The sequence below is a fragment of the Chanodichthys erythropterus genome, chromosome 14, assembly GCF_024489055.1.
Source record: "Chanodichthys erythropterus isolate Z2021 chromosome 14, ASM2448905v1, whole genome shotgun sequence".
NCBI classification, from domain to species: Eukaryota; Metazoa; Chordata; class Actinopteri; order Cypriniformes; family Xenocyprididae; genus Chanodichthys; species Chanodichthys erythropterus.
The window spans coordinates 38,893,251-38,913,374 of NC_090234.1; the positions used below are offsets into that span (position 1 = coordinate 38,893,251).

At 36.7% G+C, this 20,124-nt stretch overlaps 1 protein-coding gene across 3 annotated transcripts in view; it reads right to left on the reverse strand.

The window, feature by feature from the left end:
- The window catches only part of pard3bb (par-3 family cell polarity regulator beta b), a 433,139-nt gene that overhangs the window by 257,954 nt on the left and 155,061 nt on the right, over window positions 1-20,124 (reverse strand). For all 3 annotated transcript variants that reach the window (XM_067410020.1, XM_067410021.1, XM_067410022.1), the window contains one exon: window positions 3,266-3,352. In XM_067410020.1, the coding sequence (XP_067266121.1) occupies window positions 3,266-3,352 (87 nt within the window). The remainder of the gene's footprint in view (window positions 1-3,265; window positions 3,353-20,124) is intronic.

The following is a 20,124-nucleotide window of genomic DNA, read 5'->3' on the forward strand; positions in this document are numbered from 1 at the left end:
ACAAGTAAAATTTATATAATGAATACATGTCAAATAAAGTTCTTAGTCTTTTCTTCATGTTGGGGGAGTAAAAAAATTTCTTTGAATTAAATGGAAATCATATCAAATACAATTTATTGTGTAACCAAAATAACAATAATGCACAGAAGGAAAAAAACAAACAAACAAAAAACCTTTCATTATAAACAAGCCCGAATTTTTTTTTGACCCGACTCTTATTTTGAAATGTATGTACTATTGCGGGCAGATCCTTCAGATGAGAGAGATAAAATATGCATTCTTACAACCATCTAAAACATATTATATAAAGGCTATAAAGTATACATTATCATAATTCATCAACCCGACTTCATTAGCAATCGCTTGGCATAAATGTGCCCTATTCATTGATTGAAAATCACTTTGAAGCAGTCTGAAGCGCTGTTACGTGACTGTAGAACGCGCAACAGTGACTTTCCAACTTGCAGCACTCTTTGTGAAATATCCACCGCGTCTCTGCAGCGCACGTGGGAATGCCAGCGGGAGTAAACAGTTCTCGCACACAGAACGAACAGGCACGAAACGCATTTTTCTCTAGTTAATCGATCGCGGATGGTTTCATTATCTCGGGCTGATACAAAAGTATAAGAAGATAAAAAATGATAAAAAGCAAAAATGTGTATCCAAATATACTTGGGCAGCCATCAATATACCTAGGTGGCCCACCCAAGTAAAGTCTATGTGTGGGAAGCACTATATATATTATATTATATTATATTATATTATATTATATTATATTATATTATATTATATTATATTATATTATATTATATTATATTATATTATATTTTATATATATATATATATATATATATATATATATATATATATATATATATACACACACACACACACAATGGGTACGGAAAGTATTCAGACCCCCTTAAATTTTTAACTCTTTGTTATATTGCAGCCATTTGCTAAAATCATTTAAGTTATTTTTTTTTTCCTCATTAATGTACACACAGCACCCCATATTGACAGAAAAACACATAATTGTTGACATTTTTGCAGATTTATTAAAAAAGAAAAACTGAAATATCACATGGTCCTAAGTATTCAGACCCTTTGCTCAGTATTTAGTAGAGAGTCTTTCTGGGAAAGATACAACAAGTTTTTCACACCTGGATTTGAAGATCCTCTGCCATTCCTCCTTGCAGATCCTCTCCAGTTTTGTCAGGTTGGATGGTAAACGTTGGTGGACAGCCATTTTTAAGTCTCTCCAGAGATGCTCAATTGGGTTTAAGTCAGGGCTCTGGCTGGGCCATTCAAGAACAGTCACGGAGTTGTTGTGAAGCCACTCCTTCATTATTTTAGCTGTGTGCTTAGGGTCATTGTCTTGTTGGAAGGTAAACCTTCGGCCCAGTCTGAGGTCCTGAGCACTCTGGAGAAGGTTTTCTTCCAGGATATCCCTGTACTTGGCCACATTCAACTTTCCCTCGATTGCAACCAGTCGTCCTGTCCCTGCAGCTGAAAAACACCCCCACAGCATGATGCTGCCACCACCATGCTTCACTGTTGGGACTGTATTGGACAGGTGATGAGCAGTGCCTGGTTTTCTCCACACATACCGCTTAGAATTAAGGCCAAAAAGTTCTATCTTGGTCTCATCAGACCAGAAAATCTTATTTCTCACCATCTTGGCAAACTCCATGCAGGCTTTCATGTGTCTTGCACTGAGGAGAAGCTTCCGTCGGGCCACTCTGCCATAAAGCCCCGACTGGTGGAGGGCTGCACTGATGGTTGACTTTCTACAACTTTCTCCCATCTCCCGACTGCATCTCTGGAGCTCAGCCACAGTGATCTTTGGGTTCTTCTTTACCTCTCTCACCAAAGCTCTTCTCCCCCGATAGCTCAGTTTGGCCAGATGTCCAGCTCTAGGAAGGGTTCTGGTCGTCCCAAACGTCTTCCATTTAAGGATTATGGAGGCCACTGTGCTCTTAGGAACCATTAGTGCAGCAGATTTTTTTTGTAATCTGTGCCTTGCCACAATTCTGTCTCTGAGCTCTTCAGGCAGTTCCTTTGACCTCATGATTCTCATTTGCTCTGACATGCACTGTGAGCTGTAAGGTCTTATATAGACAGGTGTGTGGCTTTCCTAATCAAGTCCAATCAGTATAATCAAACACAGCTGGACTCAAATGAAGGTGTAGAACCATCTCAAGGATGATCAGAAGAAATGGACAGCACCTGAGTTAAATATATGAGTGTCACAGCAAAGGGTCTGAATACTTAGGACCATGTGATATTTCAGTTTTTATTTTTTAATAAATCTGCAAAAAATGTCAACAATTCTGTGTTTTTCTGTCAATATGGGGTTCTGTGTGTACATTAATGACGAAAAAATGAACTTAAATGACTTTAGCAAATGGCTGCAATATAACAAAGAGTGAAAAAAAGTAAACACACATACACACATTTATATGTTTGTTTGTTTCACAGAATCTTCTGTTCTGGGCTGTAAAATTAAAATAATCATTTAAAATTAAAATGTGACCCCTCATTTGCTTGGAAAGATTAATTGCATCAGTTTTGGAATAATTCAAAGACTTCATGAATAATGGATGAAATCCATAATGTATGTCCTATAAAAATAGGAAGTAGAGGGAGACATATACTGTAGAAGAGTTGGTCCTATAAAAAACACAGCCATGAACCAAGTTAATCAGTTGCAGGTGGTATTAGTGGGGAAGGACATTATCATTCAAGAGAATTAAAAAAAAAAAAAAAAAGGATGAGTCATCAATATTTTTGGTCAGTTTCCCCAGACTTAACATTTTTATTTCTACTAAACGCTATTTTGATAAGTAGTACACTAGCATATAGACAGCCTAAAAGCTAAAAAGACTACAATATCCCACTTCTGATTAATGACTTCAAAAGCAAGAGAGCAGTACAGAACAGTCCCATAATCCCCCACAACAAAAAAAACATGTAGACACAAACAAAGCTCTGAATGCGTGCAGTGGAGCTTTAGATTTCTCTAGTGCAAATTGCACATAACCACACTTTAGGTAAAACATGCATCACTGGAAAGAGAGAGAGAGAGAGTGTGTGTGTGTGTGTGTGTGTGTGTGTGTGTGTGTGTGTGTGTGTGTGTGTGTGTGTGTGTGTGTGTGTGTGTGTGTGTGTGTGTGTGTGTGTGTGTGTGTGTGTGTGTGTGTGTGTGTTTGTGTGTGAGGAGGAGGAACGAGAGAGAGTGAGAAATCTGAAGTGCTGAACTAACCTTCCACTGAGAGAGGAACAGTACGGCACCACGTGTATTCCTAGAGGCCCTTGTTCTCCTGAAATCTCCACCGTCTTTGTGAGGCTGCTGCACACACACAAGAACAAAACCCATCAGTCACATTATTAAGAAGTCAGACAGCACAACATAAACCTGTGTAAACTCACTGTCTCCTGGCCCTCAGATCTCCTACACGCGAGGGTGCCGAGCCGCAGTACATGTCTGAGAGTTAGTCAGCTCTCTACCACATGATCCTGTTTTCCTACATTCCCTGCTGAAATAGTTTCCATGATGTCTGCCTTTCTGACTAATTTTCAAATGTTCTTTTTTTTTTTTTTTTCCTGTTTTCCCCTTTTCAGCAGTTAATGTTCTTGGCATGTGGTGTGATGATATAGCGGGAGTGTAAGTGGATAGCTGTGGACAGAACGGTCCGTTTCACTGTTGCAGCGATCATCCGCCTTTAATCCACAACTAATAGCTCTTCATGGAGGAATATTTGCAGAGTCATACATGAGTGAGTACAGTGAGCCACTGCAGGAGCTGGGGGAAAGCGAGAGAGAGAGAGAAAGACATGCAGAGACAGACTGACAATGGATCTGTAAACATGGCACACCAAACTCTTATAAAGCATTTTATAAAATGGATAACTCTGTAAGCTGATTGGTTGATGCAATATTTCATGTTTGGCTGGTTAGCGTGGCCCCATTAGCCCCTGCTGGTAAATGCTGGAAGTACACAATCTGTTCCCAAAAAGCAGTTTTCTCCTTTGGTCTTTTGCAAGTAACAAATATTAAACAAATTTTAAAATATTTAAATATTTAAAGGTGCCATAGAATACTTTTTCACAAGATGTAATATAAGTCTAAGGGGTCCCCTGAATGTATCTATTAAGTTTCAGCTCAAAATACCCCATTGATTTTTTTTTTTTTTGTTTATTCGATTTTTTAACTACCTATTTTGGGGCATAATTATAAATGTTCTGATTCAGCACGCGTCCCCTTTAAATGCTCGCGCTCCCGGCCCCCAAGCTTGCGACTCTATAATACATTGCATAAACAAAGTTAACACAGCTAATATAACCTTCAAAATGGATTTTTACAAAGTGTTCGTCATGCAGCGTATCAGATCATGTGAGTATACTATTTATTTGGATGTTTACATTTGATTCTGAATGAGTTCGATAGTAGCCTATGCTCAGGCTAACAGGCTAAAGCTAACGTTGCACACTGCTGGAGAGATTTATAAAGAATGAAGTTGTGTTTATGAATTATACAGACTGCAAGTGTTTAAAAATGAAAATAGCGACAGCTCTCTTGTCTCCGTGAATACAGTAAGAAACAATGATAACTTTACCCACATTTAAAAGTACATTAGCAACATGCTAACTAAACATTTAGAAAGACAATTTACAAATATCACTAAAAATATCATGATATCATGGATCATGTCAGTTATTATTGCTCCATCTGCCATTTTTCGCTATTGTCCTTGCTTACTTACCTGCATAAAGTCTGTTTATTCGACTCTGTGCAGCTCCAGACGTTAATACCGCCTGCACTTGTGTAACGCCTTGAACATGAGCTGGCATATGCAAAATTTGGGGGTGTACATATTAATGATCCCGACTGTTACGTCACAGTCAGTCTTATGTTGCGATTCGCCTGTTCTTCTGAGGTCTTTTTCACAAATCAAATTTACATAAGAAGGAGCAAACAATGGTGTTTGAGACTCACTGTATGTCATTTCCATGTACTTATTCAACTATGCTGAGGTAAATTCAATTTTCAATTCTATGGTACCTTTAAAAAAGTTTTTGTTTGTTTGTTTGTTTGTTTTTTGTTGTTGTTTATCACTATGAACTGCCATTGTATGGAAAAATGTTTAGAACAATATGAGAGTTAGAAAACTATTTGTAAATTATTAAAGTGATAGTTCACTCTAAAATCAAAATTAAAGGCACACTATGTAAGATTTTTGGATTAAAATATCCAAAAACCACTACAACAATGTTATATATTTTGAAGAATACAGTAGAATAGTAGAATATATTTTGTTGACTTTGTGTACTTATATTATCCCAAATGTCTCCAAGAATGTTTAAATCCTGAGAAAAAAGCAATTGTAACCAGAACCACGAGGGTACCCGCGTTACCCTCGATTTCCATTTTTATTTTGTAGAAACCATGGAAACACCATGGAAACACCATGGAAAGGTGCTTTAATATATTATGTGTTTTTTATTAGACAGGTGAGCAACTGTTTGAATACATTAATCGACAGAAATGAATACGTCCATGAATACGTCGGATTTTTTCGCCGGCTGTAGACTTGAACACAACACCTCCCACAATTCCGCGAAATCAAGGCGTCATGAAGCTATGCCTTTATTTTGAATAAGAAATCTCTAGTGGCAAAAAATTACATGTTGTGCCTTTAAGTCATCATTTACTCACCCTGCTGTCATTTATTTTTTTTTTCGGACCACAAAGGGAAATGTCCCGCTCGTGCTTGCCCATATAAAGGCAGTGAATAGTGACCAGCATCAAACTTTAAGAAAGATGCAAAAGTATCACAGAATGATCCTATGTGCAATACAATTCAAGTGTTTTGGGGGTATACAATAGCGTTTGGTGAAAAAAACGAAATTTTATTATTTAATGAAAATCCTGACCTTGGCCATTGAACTTCTGTGCACGGCTGTACGACATGCGCATTCGTGATTCTATTAGCGCCGCAGTTCATATCGACTTGTCCAGAAAAAGCACATAAGTTGAGAGAAACGAAGATTAATCAATATGCAACATCTTTGCGGGATGCGCTGACTCTTTGGTCGATCAGGTGTGAGTGAGCATGAGGTGGTAAAATAAAACACTGCAATTTAAAGAATGTGTGGAGAGTCTCTCTTTTCCTGAGGCCTTTACCTCCAACACTCCCAAACAGGCATCTAGACCAATAATTTAACCGTGTGTGAGGTCTTAATGACTTCAGCAGGCTGACCACACACACAAACATAAATACACCCTTCCCCAGGCTCCTGTTTGACTTTAATTCTTTCATTTTTCCTGAGGTATGTAGTGCAGATTGTGTCTGACTGTGTGTGAGAGTCTATTTGGAGAAAGAGCAGAGACTGTTGAGATGCTAATGCAGGAGAGAGCTGTCTGCCCAGAGCTCAGAGGACTCAACACTGATAAGCTACCACAGCACAGATAACTCTGTCTGAGAGAGAGAGAGAGAGATGGGGTTTAAACACAATCACCATGAGATGGAAACTGCAAACAACAACAACAAAGACTAGGGAAAAAACTGTGGTAAGCATGAGAAAATCCTGTGAAGTGCAGTTTCATCAACTCACCAGAAGTTTCGTTAATCAAGGCCGGCTCAAATAAGAAATTTCAAAGAGACTCAACTCCTTGAGGAGGGGCGAATGAGCCCCGAAATAATTAGGAGGGCTTAAATGAGGGGGGGAATCAGCACTCTTAAATTTTGCATTCCCTCTTTTACTCTCCATTTCCAAATCATTCCAAAATGTTGTATCCGAGATTACATACTATACACTATGCACTTATACTTTGAGACATTCTATGAGCCATTTCTTGCTCAGGGTGAATTTCATATGGTTATTTTGTCATCCAGCTTTAGGGCCTGATAGTCCCTTCACTTCAACTACTTAAGGAAAGCTGTGACTATTGAGCTGCGAGTGCATGAAGTGTCCAACCTTCCACACTTTGCTTTTTCGTTACTTAAGTGCATCATCCGGGCATATAAAGTGTGCTTGTTTTATACTACAAAAGGGCTTAGAATAGTGCATAAATGAGGCTGAGATGCACTACTAGTGACCTGCCTATCCACATTGTGCCATCTTAGGTAACATTCTAACTGAAAAAAAAATGCTGTTTATAAGGACACCTTTTGTTTTAATTAGAATTAATTCAATCCAAACGTGAACATTAAATAAAGTGACCAGGTTTGACGAGCTTCAAATTAGAATTGATTTTCTGACATGCGCTCAATGCACGAATATACAGAGTTTCCCACTGTTTGCGCATACTAACCATTCACCTACATTGCTTCTTTTCTTTGTTTTAAAGAGCAGACTTCATATTTTTCTATTTCAGGTCCTGATTAGGAGACGACGAGCACATGAAGCTGTGTGCTGTGCGGTCTATATTTATGAAGCAGTAAAAACGCCCCTTCCCATGCCCAAAACAAAGCATCTTTGAATGAGAGTCCAAAACAAGGACTACTCCACTTCACAGACGATGAGTAGAAGGAAAAGTTTAGAATGACACGATGTTCATTAAATAACAACAGCTCGTTCAGCGCATCATACGTCATTACATCATTTCAACTTTATTGCACATGTGCATATCTTTCCAGGTTCAGGTTTCAATCCGATCGAGTGTTTACACATCCTCTTGATCAGATTAGAAAAGGTTTAAACCACCCCTTATACTCCAAAAGAAATTTTAATTGGATTTGGCAAACTCATTCCGATTGACGTGGTTACATGTGACTTTTTTATTCCGAATGTGCTACTAATCCGATTAAAATCGGATTATTAGGGTCCATTTAAACGCAGCTGGTGATTGATTTAAGGACTCGACCTGAATTTAATGCAGGTGAGAGGAACAGCATGATAATCTAATGAGATATACACTGTAAAAAATGAATGTGATTTTAACAGTAAAAGACTGTAAAAATGCTGCGGTGAAAAACTGTCAATTGGTTTACAGAAAGTTTCCGTAATATATGTGGTGAATAACTGTTATAGATCTAACGGTACATTTAATGTAATTTTACAGTAAAATACCTTTAAATTAAGTTTTGGGAAGTGAAAAATAACAATTCATTGTAAAATTTACAGTGAAAAACAGTAAATTGACATTCCCACAATTCCCTGCGTGACACTTCACATTTGATATATTTTCGTTGAAATTACTCGGTTTCTTCTTAGTTTTTCTCATTTTTTCTAATCAGTTATGTACATGGTTTTATGTTACATCTAATGTTGTTAAATTAATGTTTATTGCATTTTTTAAATTTCATGCATGTTACCATGATGGTGTGTAGTGTGTGTGTGAATGACACTGTGTGCACCGTCTATACGTTAGTGTTGTCCTTCTCAGCTTGTGGAAAATCTGCTTGTGATGAACTTTGATTCATCATGTGACTCTTATCACCACTGTGTTTGGTGACTGTCAGTGTATTATAAAGATACAAAACAGATATTAGTACTTCATTAGGTTGGTAAATTAACATTATATCAGTTAATGAAATACATTATTTTACCATAAATTTAACAGATTTTTTTTTTACGTTGCTGCTGTATTTTTTACGGTAAAGTTCGGGCAACCACAGCTGCCGGTTTTTTACCGTAAATTTTACTGGGATTTTTTTTACATTGTACATGGCACACAAATGTTATTTTAAACCACTTTTTATTATATTTTATTCTATTATATTAATGATACGTTTCTGTAATTTAGTTTGACATTTAAATATGCATTTAAATCATTTAAAAAATATACTCTCCCATTTAAAGATTTTGGGTTAGTAAATTATTTTTGCTTATATAAGAAAAAAAGTATTTTAATCTTTTGATGTTATTTTTAACTTTCTATTATGGGGGAAAAAAACTCTTTAGATCAACTTTTTAGAATAACTTGCAACAAAAACATTAAGCAGCACAACTCAGCATATTAGAATATCAGAATGACTACTGAAGGATAATGTGACACTGAAGATTGGAGTAATGGCTGTTACCATTTATATTATGTTATATTACATTTATATTTATATATGTATTTAGTACAGAGCATCCTGGGATTATCTTCTCTGCAAAGGCTTCAACTTGATGCAATACAACCTAAATGAAGGGCAGCATAATGAAGCTGCCTACCTTTTAGATCAGCCTTACAATGATCCTAGAATTTGGAACTGAGTTCAGAACCCTAATTTCTTCCCTTCATTACCTCACTCGTACTTTTCCTCTTTAGTTAAACATCCGGCATCAATAGGCAAACAAATGAACGGTGGAAGAAAGCATGCCACATCATCTAAAGATGAGGACAGCGGATGAAAGGATGGCTATGAAACAGGAAAGGGGCACTTGAGCAGGTGTCCTCTTTATTTACCTGCTCTCTCTTCCATACAGACAGAAGGTACAAAAAAGGGGAAATAAAAGGCAGATAGGAATAAAAGAGAGCAAATTACCAAAGCTCTCTCGTCTTTTCAACTCTCCATCTTCAAAGTGCTGAGCTACGGCAGCTTTGCACAAATAAGAGCTGTGGTTCAGATTAACAGTCTCTCTTGTGATTGTGTACGGGCCGAGTGTGGGTCCGCTTCATGAGAGTTCCTGGAGAAACATGCGATACTTCTCTTCTGAATGAAGGACTATTTGAATACACTTGCCGTTTCTTTATGCGTCGGCTATTGTGTTGCGGATTCAGAGATGTCTGATGTAGGCTGGAGGGGATTGAGTAATGGAAAATGTATGTGAAGAGGTGTGAACAAGGCTGTGTGTTTACCTGCGAGTGTTTAACCCAGAGTAAAGCTCCCCTACAGGGTTGAAATAATCCTTCTATTCAGAAGGACTTTAATTCGGCCTTACAATCAGGGATCCAGTCACTCAACAGGGATGCGGAAAGCACTGCATGTACAATCACGCTCTCAGTCTCCAGCGGCTAATATACCAGACTCACAGCATTAAAGGATGACTAATGTTAAACCTGTTTACCATCAAAATATATAGAGGGGCCAACAAAACTTACTTAAATAGCACTTTGCAAATACAAAGTACTTGGCAGGTCACAACATTTCCTCTTAACCACTACTCAGACAGAAATAATTAGTTATTTTCAACTTGCGTCTATGCACTGCATCTGTGCAGTAATTTCAATGCTACACGTGCTTATTTTAGCGAACTCATATGAATTTGTATAATCTCATCCAACGGTTTTTGTACGATCTGCTACGCTCAATATGTGGTTGTTTAGGGGTGGGGTGGACCTTCATGCTTACTTTTTTCCTAAAAATTCTGTTTCCATATAAATCACATTGCACTGTAAACCCTAATGCTCAAAATACTTAATTGGTTTGAGCAATTTGAACAAATTAACTGTTATGGGTATTTAGAACTTTCTTTTTCTTTTGAGTTCATAACACTGACATATTTCAAGTAAACTGAACTGTTTCACTGTTTTGAGTTATATGAACTCATTTCTTTTAATTTAGACGAACTTAAGTTTGACTGAAACTGGGCTGGGAGTTCTATGACCCAGCATGCTTTGCCCATGGCACTCGAAAGGGAGACTAAACACTAAAATTAAGTGTTATATAATGTTTTTTATGTGTGCAAGAATAATATTAAGGGAGATTCAGTAGTAATGTTTTGTTATGCTAATTTAGAAGAGTTCCTCTTAATGTGGGTTTTTGGAGAGTTATAATCATGGTGACAAGTGGTGCATGCTGCTTGGTTTGAGAGCAGGTAAATTACATGTTTTAAGTTGCTATAATCATTCAGTAAGTGCTATACCATGCTATTGTTAACTTGTTAGCAAATTAACAAGTTGGCATTTTCTGAATTTTCTTATTAAGGTTTACAGTGAACTAAATAATAATTTGATTTGCAAGAACTCAAAATAAAAACATTATTTAACTAAATATTACATCAAAATGTATGAGTTAGCCAACTCAGTACTTCAAGTTAGGAGCAATTAACATACATGAGTACTACAAACTCAAAACTTGATAGTTCTTTTTACTTAAAATTGGGAACATCATAACTAAAAAAATGTAACTGATTACCTCATTTATTTTTTTTATTATTTTTTTTAGTTAGCCCAACTTATTCAGGTTTACAGTGTGTACAAATTAATTCAAAAATCACCACCTTGTAAAACAGCTACATTTTCTCATAAGCTCGGGTTGCAAAACCTGCGATATGACTTTCACAAATCCTCCACAAGGAGACTCTGCAAACCTTTAGGCCAACAAATTTTTAAAACGCCCCAATCTGAGATCACAATCTGAAGTTTGAGTCTCCCATTTGAGCCGCAGGATGCATATAAGACGCTCACTATCATGCTGTCAGTCAGACGCTCAAGCTTAAAATGGGGCTCTCGGTGCACCACCCATCACCGTCATCATCATGCAACCGTATCGATCTGACGCGCCACTGACACCGTCACAATGCGGCTCTAATCCACTACGATACTGACCGCTGAGCCCCAGATTACCAACGCCACCTCTTTTCATTACTTCAATTACCTTTCACTTGAGAACAGCTCTCGGTTAATTGATTCAGAAGAGATTGCATGCTTTCTATTAGAAAATCTTAAGCACCCAGGTATAATCTTGTGGCAGAAACTAATACAAGGCAAATCTTTGGTACTGCTGTTTATCTTTGCTAAAATTAAAGTCCCAGAGGCGGCGTGTCTGAAATGTTATCCCGCAGACTGAATCGAGATCAGTTAAGAGGAAACGCGGAGTTAGACACAGAAGTCGGGCTCAACGCTGATGGGGTTAGAGTTTAAGATTTTCTCACTGTCTCTCTGATAAAGCGGATGGTTATCAGTGTGTGTGTGTGATTGGCAGAGAGGATGATGAGAGGATGATGATAAACGGGTGTCAGTGTGAAAGAGGCCCGAGGGGTTGACAGCAGGGAGTCAACGGCACAATGGCACAGCAGATAAGAGCGCACAGATGAGTCTGCGGCCCCTCAGAATGACTACACAGAGAAAGACAGATAGATGAAGGAAGTGAAGGCAAAACAGACTGAGAGAGGGAGAAAAGGAACAAAGGTGGAGAAGTGAAGTACTTATGGAGAAGGGGCTGCAGTGGCAGACGCCAATGACACAATAAGATGTTGAAGTGATGGGAGATGGAAACACAACAAAACAGGGTGCAAAGAGGCCAAACGAGACACATATACAAAGGAAATATAACAGTCTGAGAGAAATGAAGAAAGTAAAGAGATAAAAAGATAGAGACTGTGATGGTAGATTCAGACAGATTGATGATAAAGAGACAGAGAGTGTTTCAGAACACTGGAGTTAGGCAAAATTTATTGAATACTGACAATATAATTGAAGTATCCTGAAAAATGTATCATGGTTTTCACAAACATATTAAGCAACACAACCGTTTTCAACATTGATAATAATAAGAAATGTTTCTTGAGCATCAAATCAGCATATTCGAATGATTTCTGAAGGATCATGTGACACTGAAGACAAGTAATGATGTTGAAAATTCAGCTTTGAGATCACAGAAATAAATGACAATTTAAAATATTTTGAAACATGAAACAGTTATTTAAAATTGTAATAATATTTCACAATATTATTTTTTTTTACTGCAGTATTGATCAAATAATTGCAGCCTTGGTGACATAAATATTTAAAAAATCTGACCAACCAAAGATTTTATCTTTAGCTAAAGTAAATATGTTTTATCGTGTATTGTCATAATGGTCCATTTAAATCAAAATGAATAAATGTCAGCCAATATTGTGTTCAATTGGTGAAAAACTGTGTGTGAAAGATGCCATTTATAATTTAACTCTTTTTGTTAGCATTTAAGCACTTACAATTAATATTAGAGAACTTGCTGAAATGATGATTTATTTATCGGGGTTCAAGCGTTTAAGGCCTTTAAGCACATAAAAAGGTATTATATTTTATTTAGCAAGCATGTAGGCACTTAGATCATAGATGGGAAAGACCATTTACAGTCAATACAGGCAATTTAATAAGGAAAAATATGTTTTTAAAGGTTTTTTGACAGTTACAGCGCCACCTATTGCCCGATCTCCACTACTTTTTTTGGGGTGTCCTCAGAGTGTGCCCATACATATGTGTGTTAATTTTGGTTATTTTTGAAGTTATAGATACTTAGGTTCAGTGTTTCCTACGTTTCCTTTCGTCTCAGTCGAACTAACGGTTTCGAAGATATTCGGCATGGTTTCAGGAGTCTAAGGACGTGACTCCCATGAAAATAAGTCGACCACACCCAAAGTTATATACATTTACAGTTATTATACACTTTCATTAAAAAAAAATTTTTTAAAGCTTTTTAACATTTAGAGCGCCAACTATGGTCCGAACTTCATTAAAGTCGCCATGCTTCTTTAGAGTCATATGCTGCATGTGCTCACTTAATTTTGTGAAGTTTTCGTTTAAGATTTATAGGCTTGTGTATATTTTGCCACGCCCATTTTCTAAATTACTCTGTTATAGCGAACCAAAGGGTAAAGTTCAATTTTTTTTTTTTTTTTGATAATTATTGATCTAGAGAGTCCAGAGATTTGTCTTACACTGGTTTTGTTCCGATTGGGCGAAAAACCTAGGACTAGCTCGCAAAAATAGGTGTTTCAGATATTTGTAAACAATTAATGAACAGCATCTGATTGACAGCATTAGTTCTTGAGGCAAAGTTGTTCAGCATGAGGAGATCTATCAAATGATATGCATATTGTGTGGATCTGTGAAAACATATGTGATTACAGAGGCATAAAACTCGTTAGCACAAACTAGTGGCCGATTTCTTTCAAAATTCTTACAGACCTCTAGGACCATGAGTCGAACATGCCCACCGAGTATCCTTCTGATCGGCCTCCGTTAACCTTGTCTAATAGGTGCTCAAATTCATTGGCCGATGGTGGCCATGTTTTTTGAGATACGCCAATGCCCTAATAAACTACCATGCTCTCTTTGACCAGGACACTGCATGCCAAATTTCAAGTCGATCGGACTAACCGTTGCATAGTTACAGCTGTTTTCAAGGTTTTTTTAAATTATAGTGCCACCTAGTGTCAAATCAACACATTTTTTTTTTTTTTTATTGTGACCAAAGATTGAAGCCCTACACATGTGTACCGAGTTTGGTGCAAATATCTCATTTTGTTCTTAAGTTATAGCTATTTCAGTAAAAGTGGCTCCGCCCTCATCATTTATTTTGGTGCCCCTTAGCGACCGTGAATCAAAATTGCTACTTTTTTGATAATTATTGATATTCAGACCCCAGAGAACATTTCTGCACTGGTTTGGTTCCGATCGGGTCAAAAACTTAGGACTAGTTCGCAAAAGTAGGTTTTTAAAAAAAAAACGCAAAATACCCAAATTTTTGCATCTTGTCCGCCTTGAGCCAAGGATTCCAACGATATAAGACATTGAGCCTAGGCCTAACGGATCAAGAGTTATGAGCCATTTCGTACTTTTGATTGCTGTAGCGCCTCCGTCAGGCCGATCGGGGCGAGCCGTGGTGACGTTGTAGGCGGTGTGAGTACTACCAGCCATCAAAGTTTCAAGTCTCTATGACTTACGGTTTGGTCTACCCGATCACTTTTAGGGGAGAATGCTGATCCTTGGAAAATGTAACAATTACAATAGGGCTATTTGTGTATTCTTTGTGTATTCGTTTTAAATGTAAGAACTACCACAGTAACAATCTAGCAGAAAACAGTAGTGGATGCTAAATATTGCTCAGCCCCACAGCACACACACACACACACACACACACACACACACACACACACACATAAAGTGGGCCTACATCTAGCTCACACACACAGCTAGCAATACGCAAAGTATAACTTTACTAATTGACTTAATTTCCACCTGTTGTCAAAGTGTATATGAGTGTCCTTATCACAACACATATGGTTTATCAGGACTCTACTATCTATGCTCAGAAATGCCCTTCCTGTTTTCCAGTTGACAGTAAAGGTCTATTCACACTGGGCCTCAACCATGAAACACAAGCAGTAAATTTCGTGATAAATCATTCGTAAAACAATTCTCACATAAACTGTCACATTGAATTCAAAGCAGCCATTTATATGAGAATAGTTTTACCAATGATTTACATAAAATTTCTTTATGCTTGTGTTTCATGAATGAGATCCACTGAGCTTTTGTGTTGTTGTTGAAAAATGCATCCATGTAGACTTTATTCACAATGAAAATTCACCCAGCAACTTATTTATTCCAATAAGCTCTAAGCTTATAGGTCATGATTTTAAAAATTCATTTATATATTATATTATATTTATTATATGTTATAACAATATTTTAGGATTATTTTTATGGTACAGTCATGGTATTTGGTCATGGTCAGTACAAACTTTTCCATACGAGTTGCAATTTTTCAAAGAAATTCTCATTTTGTGTTTCACGGAAGAAAAAGTCATACAGCTCTGAAACGACTTGCGGGTGAGTGAACTATTGCTTTAAGGTGACCAACCATAAACCCACTGAACACTTTCTTGGAATTCCCCATTTCTACAACCTCTAAATGTTATTAGCAAAGTGCTGGCCATACTTATGGCTTTCAATTTCTATATTCAAAGTGCAAGTGATAATTCATTTTTTCCCTCTCAATTTCAAGGATCATTTGCTGAGAGCAGAGAGCATCCAGTATTCCTCACAGTGATGGCACAGCCGGTTGCTATGGTGAGAGGCTGGTGTAAGACATGGTACAGGAGTCATGCTGTGAGGATGTGACCCTATCAACCCTCCTTACTGTCCGTCTGTGCTCTGAATGTGCTTAGGGGAATTTTTGACTCTCACAAAATCCTTTCTAAGTAAGAAAATTGCAAAGAAAGATAAAGGGGCAAATTTACTAACGGCTTGCGCCAGTGCAAACCCTCTTTTGGCATTAAAAAACTACTGTCAGGATTTACTAAACCCACGCAGTGAAACATTAGAGCTGAAAAGGAGTGGACGCAGTTATTTTTGCCTCTGACCTTATTGCATATGCATTTTTAGGAGTTTCCCTTTCAGACGCAAAATTTATTGGAGGAGAGTATTTAAATTAATCATGCAAGGTGGTTTATTAAGTTTTGCGTGAGTTAATTTACTGGTATTTGCGCCATTATTTACCGTCTTAAACCAGATGCTAATTTGCATTGCTCTCGGCAGATTGCGTAGAAAAGCATGCAAGAGATAATAAATACAATTTAGTAAAACCTTGACACACTGTAAAAAGGTTTTTTTGAGCTTATTATTGGAGTACATTTTACAAGAAAATACTATTTCAGTCTTTCAAAATTTCAGATTTAATTCAAAGTATTACTTGCCATTTCTTTTTAATTACTTGTGTAATTTACTACCAATTTCTGAGTGAACATTTTTTTTAAGTAAATCCTTCATCAAGGATTTGCAGTGATGATTGTATTTTTTATGTAGGCTATGCTATTATGTGCAAAAAAGGTTAAAATATAAACATGACATTCTAAACCAAAAACAACTGACTGCAAAAGCACAGAATGTTAACTTGTAAGAGGTATGAGGTACACATGCATCTACTCATCTAAACATAGTATTGATATTCTATGCATAGACTACTCCAAGTCCCTTTACTATTACTGCTCTCATAAAAATATGGCTACTTGCGTTGCATGTCGAATTTTAAAGCTGCATTGAATTTCTAGCAATAACTTTTCAAGCAAAATGTATATTTTAGTCAAAATTGTTGTGCTCCTGTTCTACTGTGGTCAGGTTATGCCAGGGGTCGGCAACCTAATGGAACGTGGAGGGATAATCACAGAAGCTTTTGTTGGATCTACGCACTAGCGCAGGATAAAATCTCACGCTTTAATAGTATTTATACACTGTAGAAACTGATTTTGATTTTAACTGTAAAAGACTATTTTTTTTTTTAAAGCTACGATAAAAAACAGTTAATTTGTTAATAGTGTTTACTTTAATGGTCACACTTTAGTTTAGGGTCCACTTCTCGCTATTAACTAACTATTAATATACCGTATATACTAACTAACTAATTATATAACTGCTTATCAATAGTTAGTAAGGTAGCTGTTAAGATAGAATATGGTCATGCAGAATAAGGCATTAATATGTGCTTTATAAGTACTAATAAACAGCCAATATCCTAGTAATATGCATGCTAATAAGCAACTAGTTAATAGTGAGAACTGGACCCCTAAAGTGTTATCACTGTAATAGATCTAACCTTACACTTAATGTAATTTTACAGTAAAATACTTTTTATACTTTTACATTTACAATTTTTAGAAGTATAAAGAACGTCATTGTATATTTTACAGAGAAAAGCCATAAACTGACCCAGAATTCCCCTGTGTGATGCTTCACATTTGTTGTATTTTCGTTGAAATAACGTTTTTTGTTTTTTTTTCTACTCTGTTACATACATTAGGGTTTTATGTTACATCTAATGTTGCTCAATTAAAGATTATTGTATTAAGTATTATTTTAGATAGGGATGTCCCGATCACTTTTTTTTGCCCTCGAGTCCGAGTCCGAGTCATTTGATTTTGAGTATCTACCGATACCGAGTCCCGATCCGATGCTTCTATAATACATGAAAAAGAATAAAGAATAGCGAAAAAACAGATCCAGGAACAGTGCTTTTCAGGTTTTTCAGGTATCTAACAGTCGTTTTCAGGTACAGAAAATGGATAAAGTAATCAAATATAAAATATCACTGCATATTATCTTTACTGTATAAAATAAATAAAGATTAATCATTATTGAAGTTACAAAAACTATTCAGTCAAGAGCAGTGAGTGATTTCTTTGTTATTTGATTTAACATTAAAAACAGGCAGCAGGAATAGTTTTTTTCCCTTTAAGACATGCACGATCCAGTACATATACTGTTCCACATGCGCTGTCTTTCTTGACTAATATACGTTCACTTAAGACATAACCGACTATGTTTGCCAGGATACTCGCTAAGACGGGCATTTTTAAATAATTTTTGTATGAATTTGTCCGCCGAAGCACAAGACGTGAAAGAGAAGTCAGTATTTGCGCGCTGACTAGAATAAGCGTGTGCGCGCTTCGGATGAGCGCACACAAATCTTCTGACAGCGTGTGTGAGTTTTCTTTCGCGTCTTGTTCTTGAAGGTTTAAATCAGCAAGGCTTAAATGAGTTAGTTTAAACACAGACAGCAACGTGTGCTGTTCCGGTCTCACCTGTATCAACACCCGGGTGATGACGGCGTAAATGACTGGACATGAGAACAGACGGCACTCGCAGTTAACAGTTTACAAAGAGTGACTGTTTTGTCCACGCTTTTTGATTATCGTTTTGCGCATCCATCGACTGAAACGTCCATTATTTTAACTCTGTCTGTTTTCCACGTTGCTATTTTAAACAAACCATACAGTACTGTTCGTTTTTTTTTTTTTTTTTTTTACCGTGAACCGTTGCACCCTTAATACATATCCGAGTCCTGATCGGGAGGTAACGTCCGATTCCGATCGAGTCTGAAACCACGTGATCGGGCCCGATTTCCGGATCTGGACATCCCTAATTTTAGAGTCATGTGTGTTACCAGGTTGGTGTTCAGTATTTGTGTGAATGACAATGTACACCTATATTAGTATTTACCTTACCATTTTTTTTTTTTACACAGTTTAACTCCTAACTTAATAAAACAGGCTTTGTGACTATAAGGAATGATTATGCCAAAATGTATGTCTGTATGCAAGTTTGAGGAACTTTATTTAACCCTCTGTGGTCTGAGGGTGTTTTGGGGGCCTGGAGGAGTGTTGAGATGCCTTGTTTTGTTTTTTTTTATTCAGTTGCTTAAACATTAATGGCATATAAATATAAACTTGTATATAAATGGCAAAGATTACACTGTATTCAGCACAAACAGGGCTACAATAATATGTGAGCAACATGTATGTACATGTTTGTATTTTTGAGAAAATAACATTTATGCGTGGTTATTAGAAAAAAAAATTTAGGCAATGAAATAAGGCCATATAACACATACTAAATATATATTTTTTTTTTTTGCAAAACATTGTGAAAATTATCCTGCCCACTCATTCACATAAAACAATATATTGATTAAAAATTTAATTAAATTTAATACATACACCTCTTTAGCTACTGTCAGAGATTATCCATAGGTTGCTGACCTCTGGGTTATGCAAAATGGAAATATTCACCAGACTCTGTAACATTTATAGGATATAACTGCATTAATTTATTGACTATAAACCATTTTACCGATGGTTGTTCCAGCCCAAAATTTTGCTGATGCCTGGACAAAATGGCAACTAAGAGGATGAATGTAAAATAAAAATACAAAGACTTTTTTTTTTTTTTTGGAAATTGATGAATCGCCTTAAAGTAAGCATGATCCAATGCCATTCACACCACCATGGTCCTGTCTAAAGAGTGTGTTTGAGAATGTGTTTCTGGTGTACAGGAACAGAGAGTGTGTCAGAAGTGTCGATCAGAGGTATTGAAGGCCGGGTGTGTGCCTTCAGATGTGCTCTGGGATTCAGAGGAGGCTGGCAAGAGAGTCTCTAATCCCAGACTGGCTCATTAGTCATCTCTCTCCTTGATTAATGCATGTGTTTGTTTGTGTTGTGTGAGCCCTTCCCCTCTGCTTTCTGAAGCTGCTTAATGAATAATCATTTTATATGCGAGTGCCACAAAGCCTTGATCTTCTCAATGAGGAGCAGGAAAATTGGAATGTTAGCTAATGATATGATATAAGGAAGAGAAAGAGAGAAAGAGAGAGAGAGAAAATAGCACAGATTAAACAACAAAAACAACAACATTTACAGTATAGTGGGGTCTAAAAGTATAAGACCTCACTGAAAATCTAGGACTTTTCAATTCAAACTTGGAGATAAATAAAGAAAATGATTTAAAAACAAAAGAAAATGTGTGATGTAAAATGAAGAAGAAATATTTTAGAGTTTGAACAATTTCTAGATCACTAGTGAAATAAGTAAATGTGAGTCAATTTAGATGTATAGATGATTAGGTGTTCTTTCCACTGAAGCACAAACTGCACAAAAACAATTTCAATTCAACTTTCTACTTAAATTGTAATGTTAATAATCACAT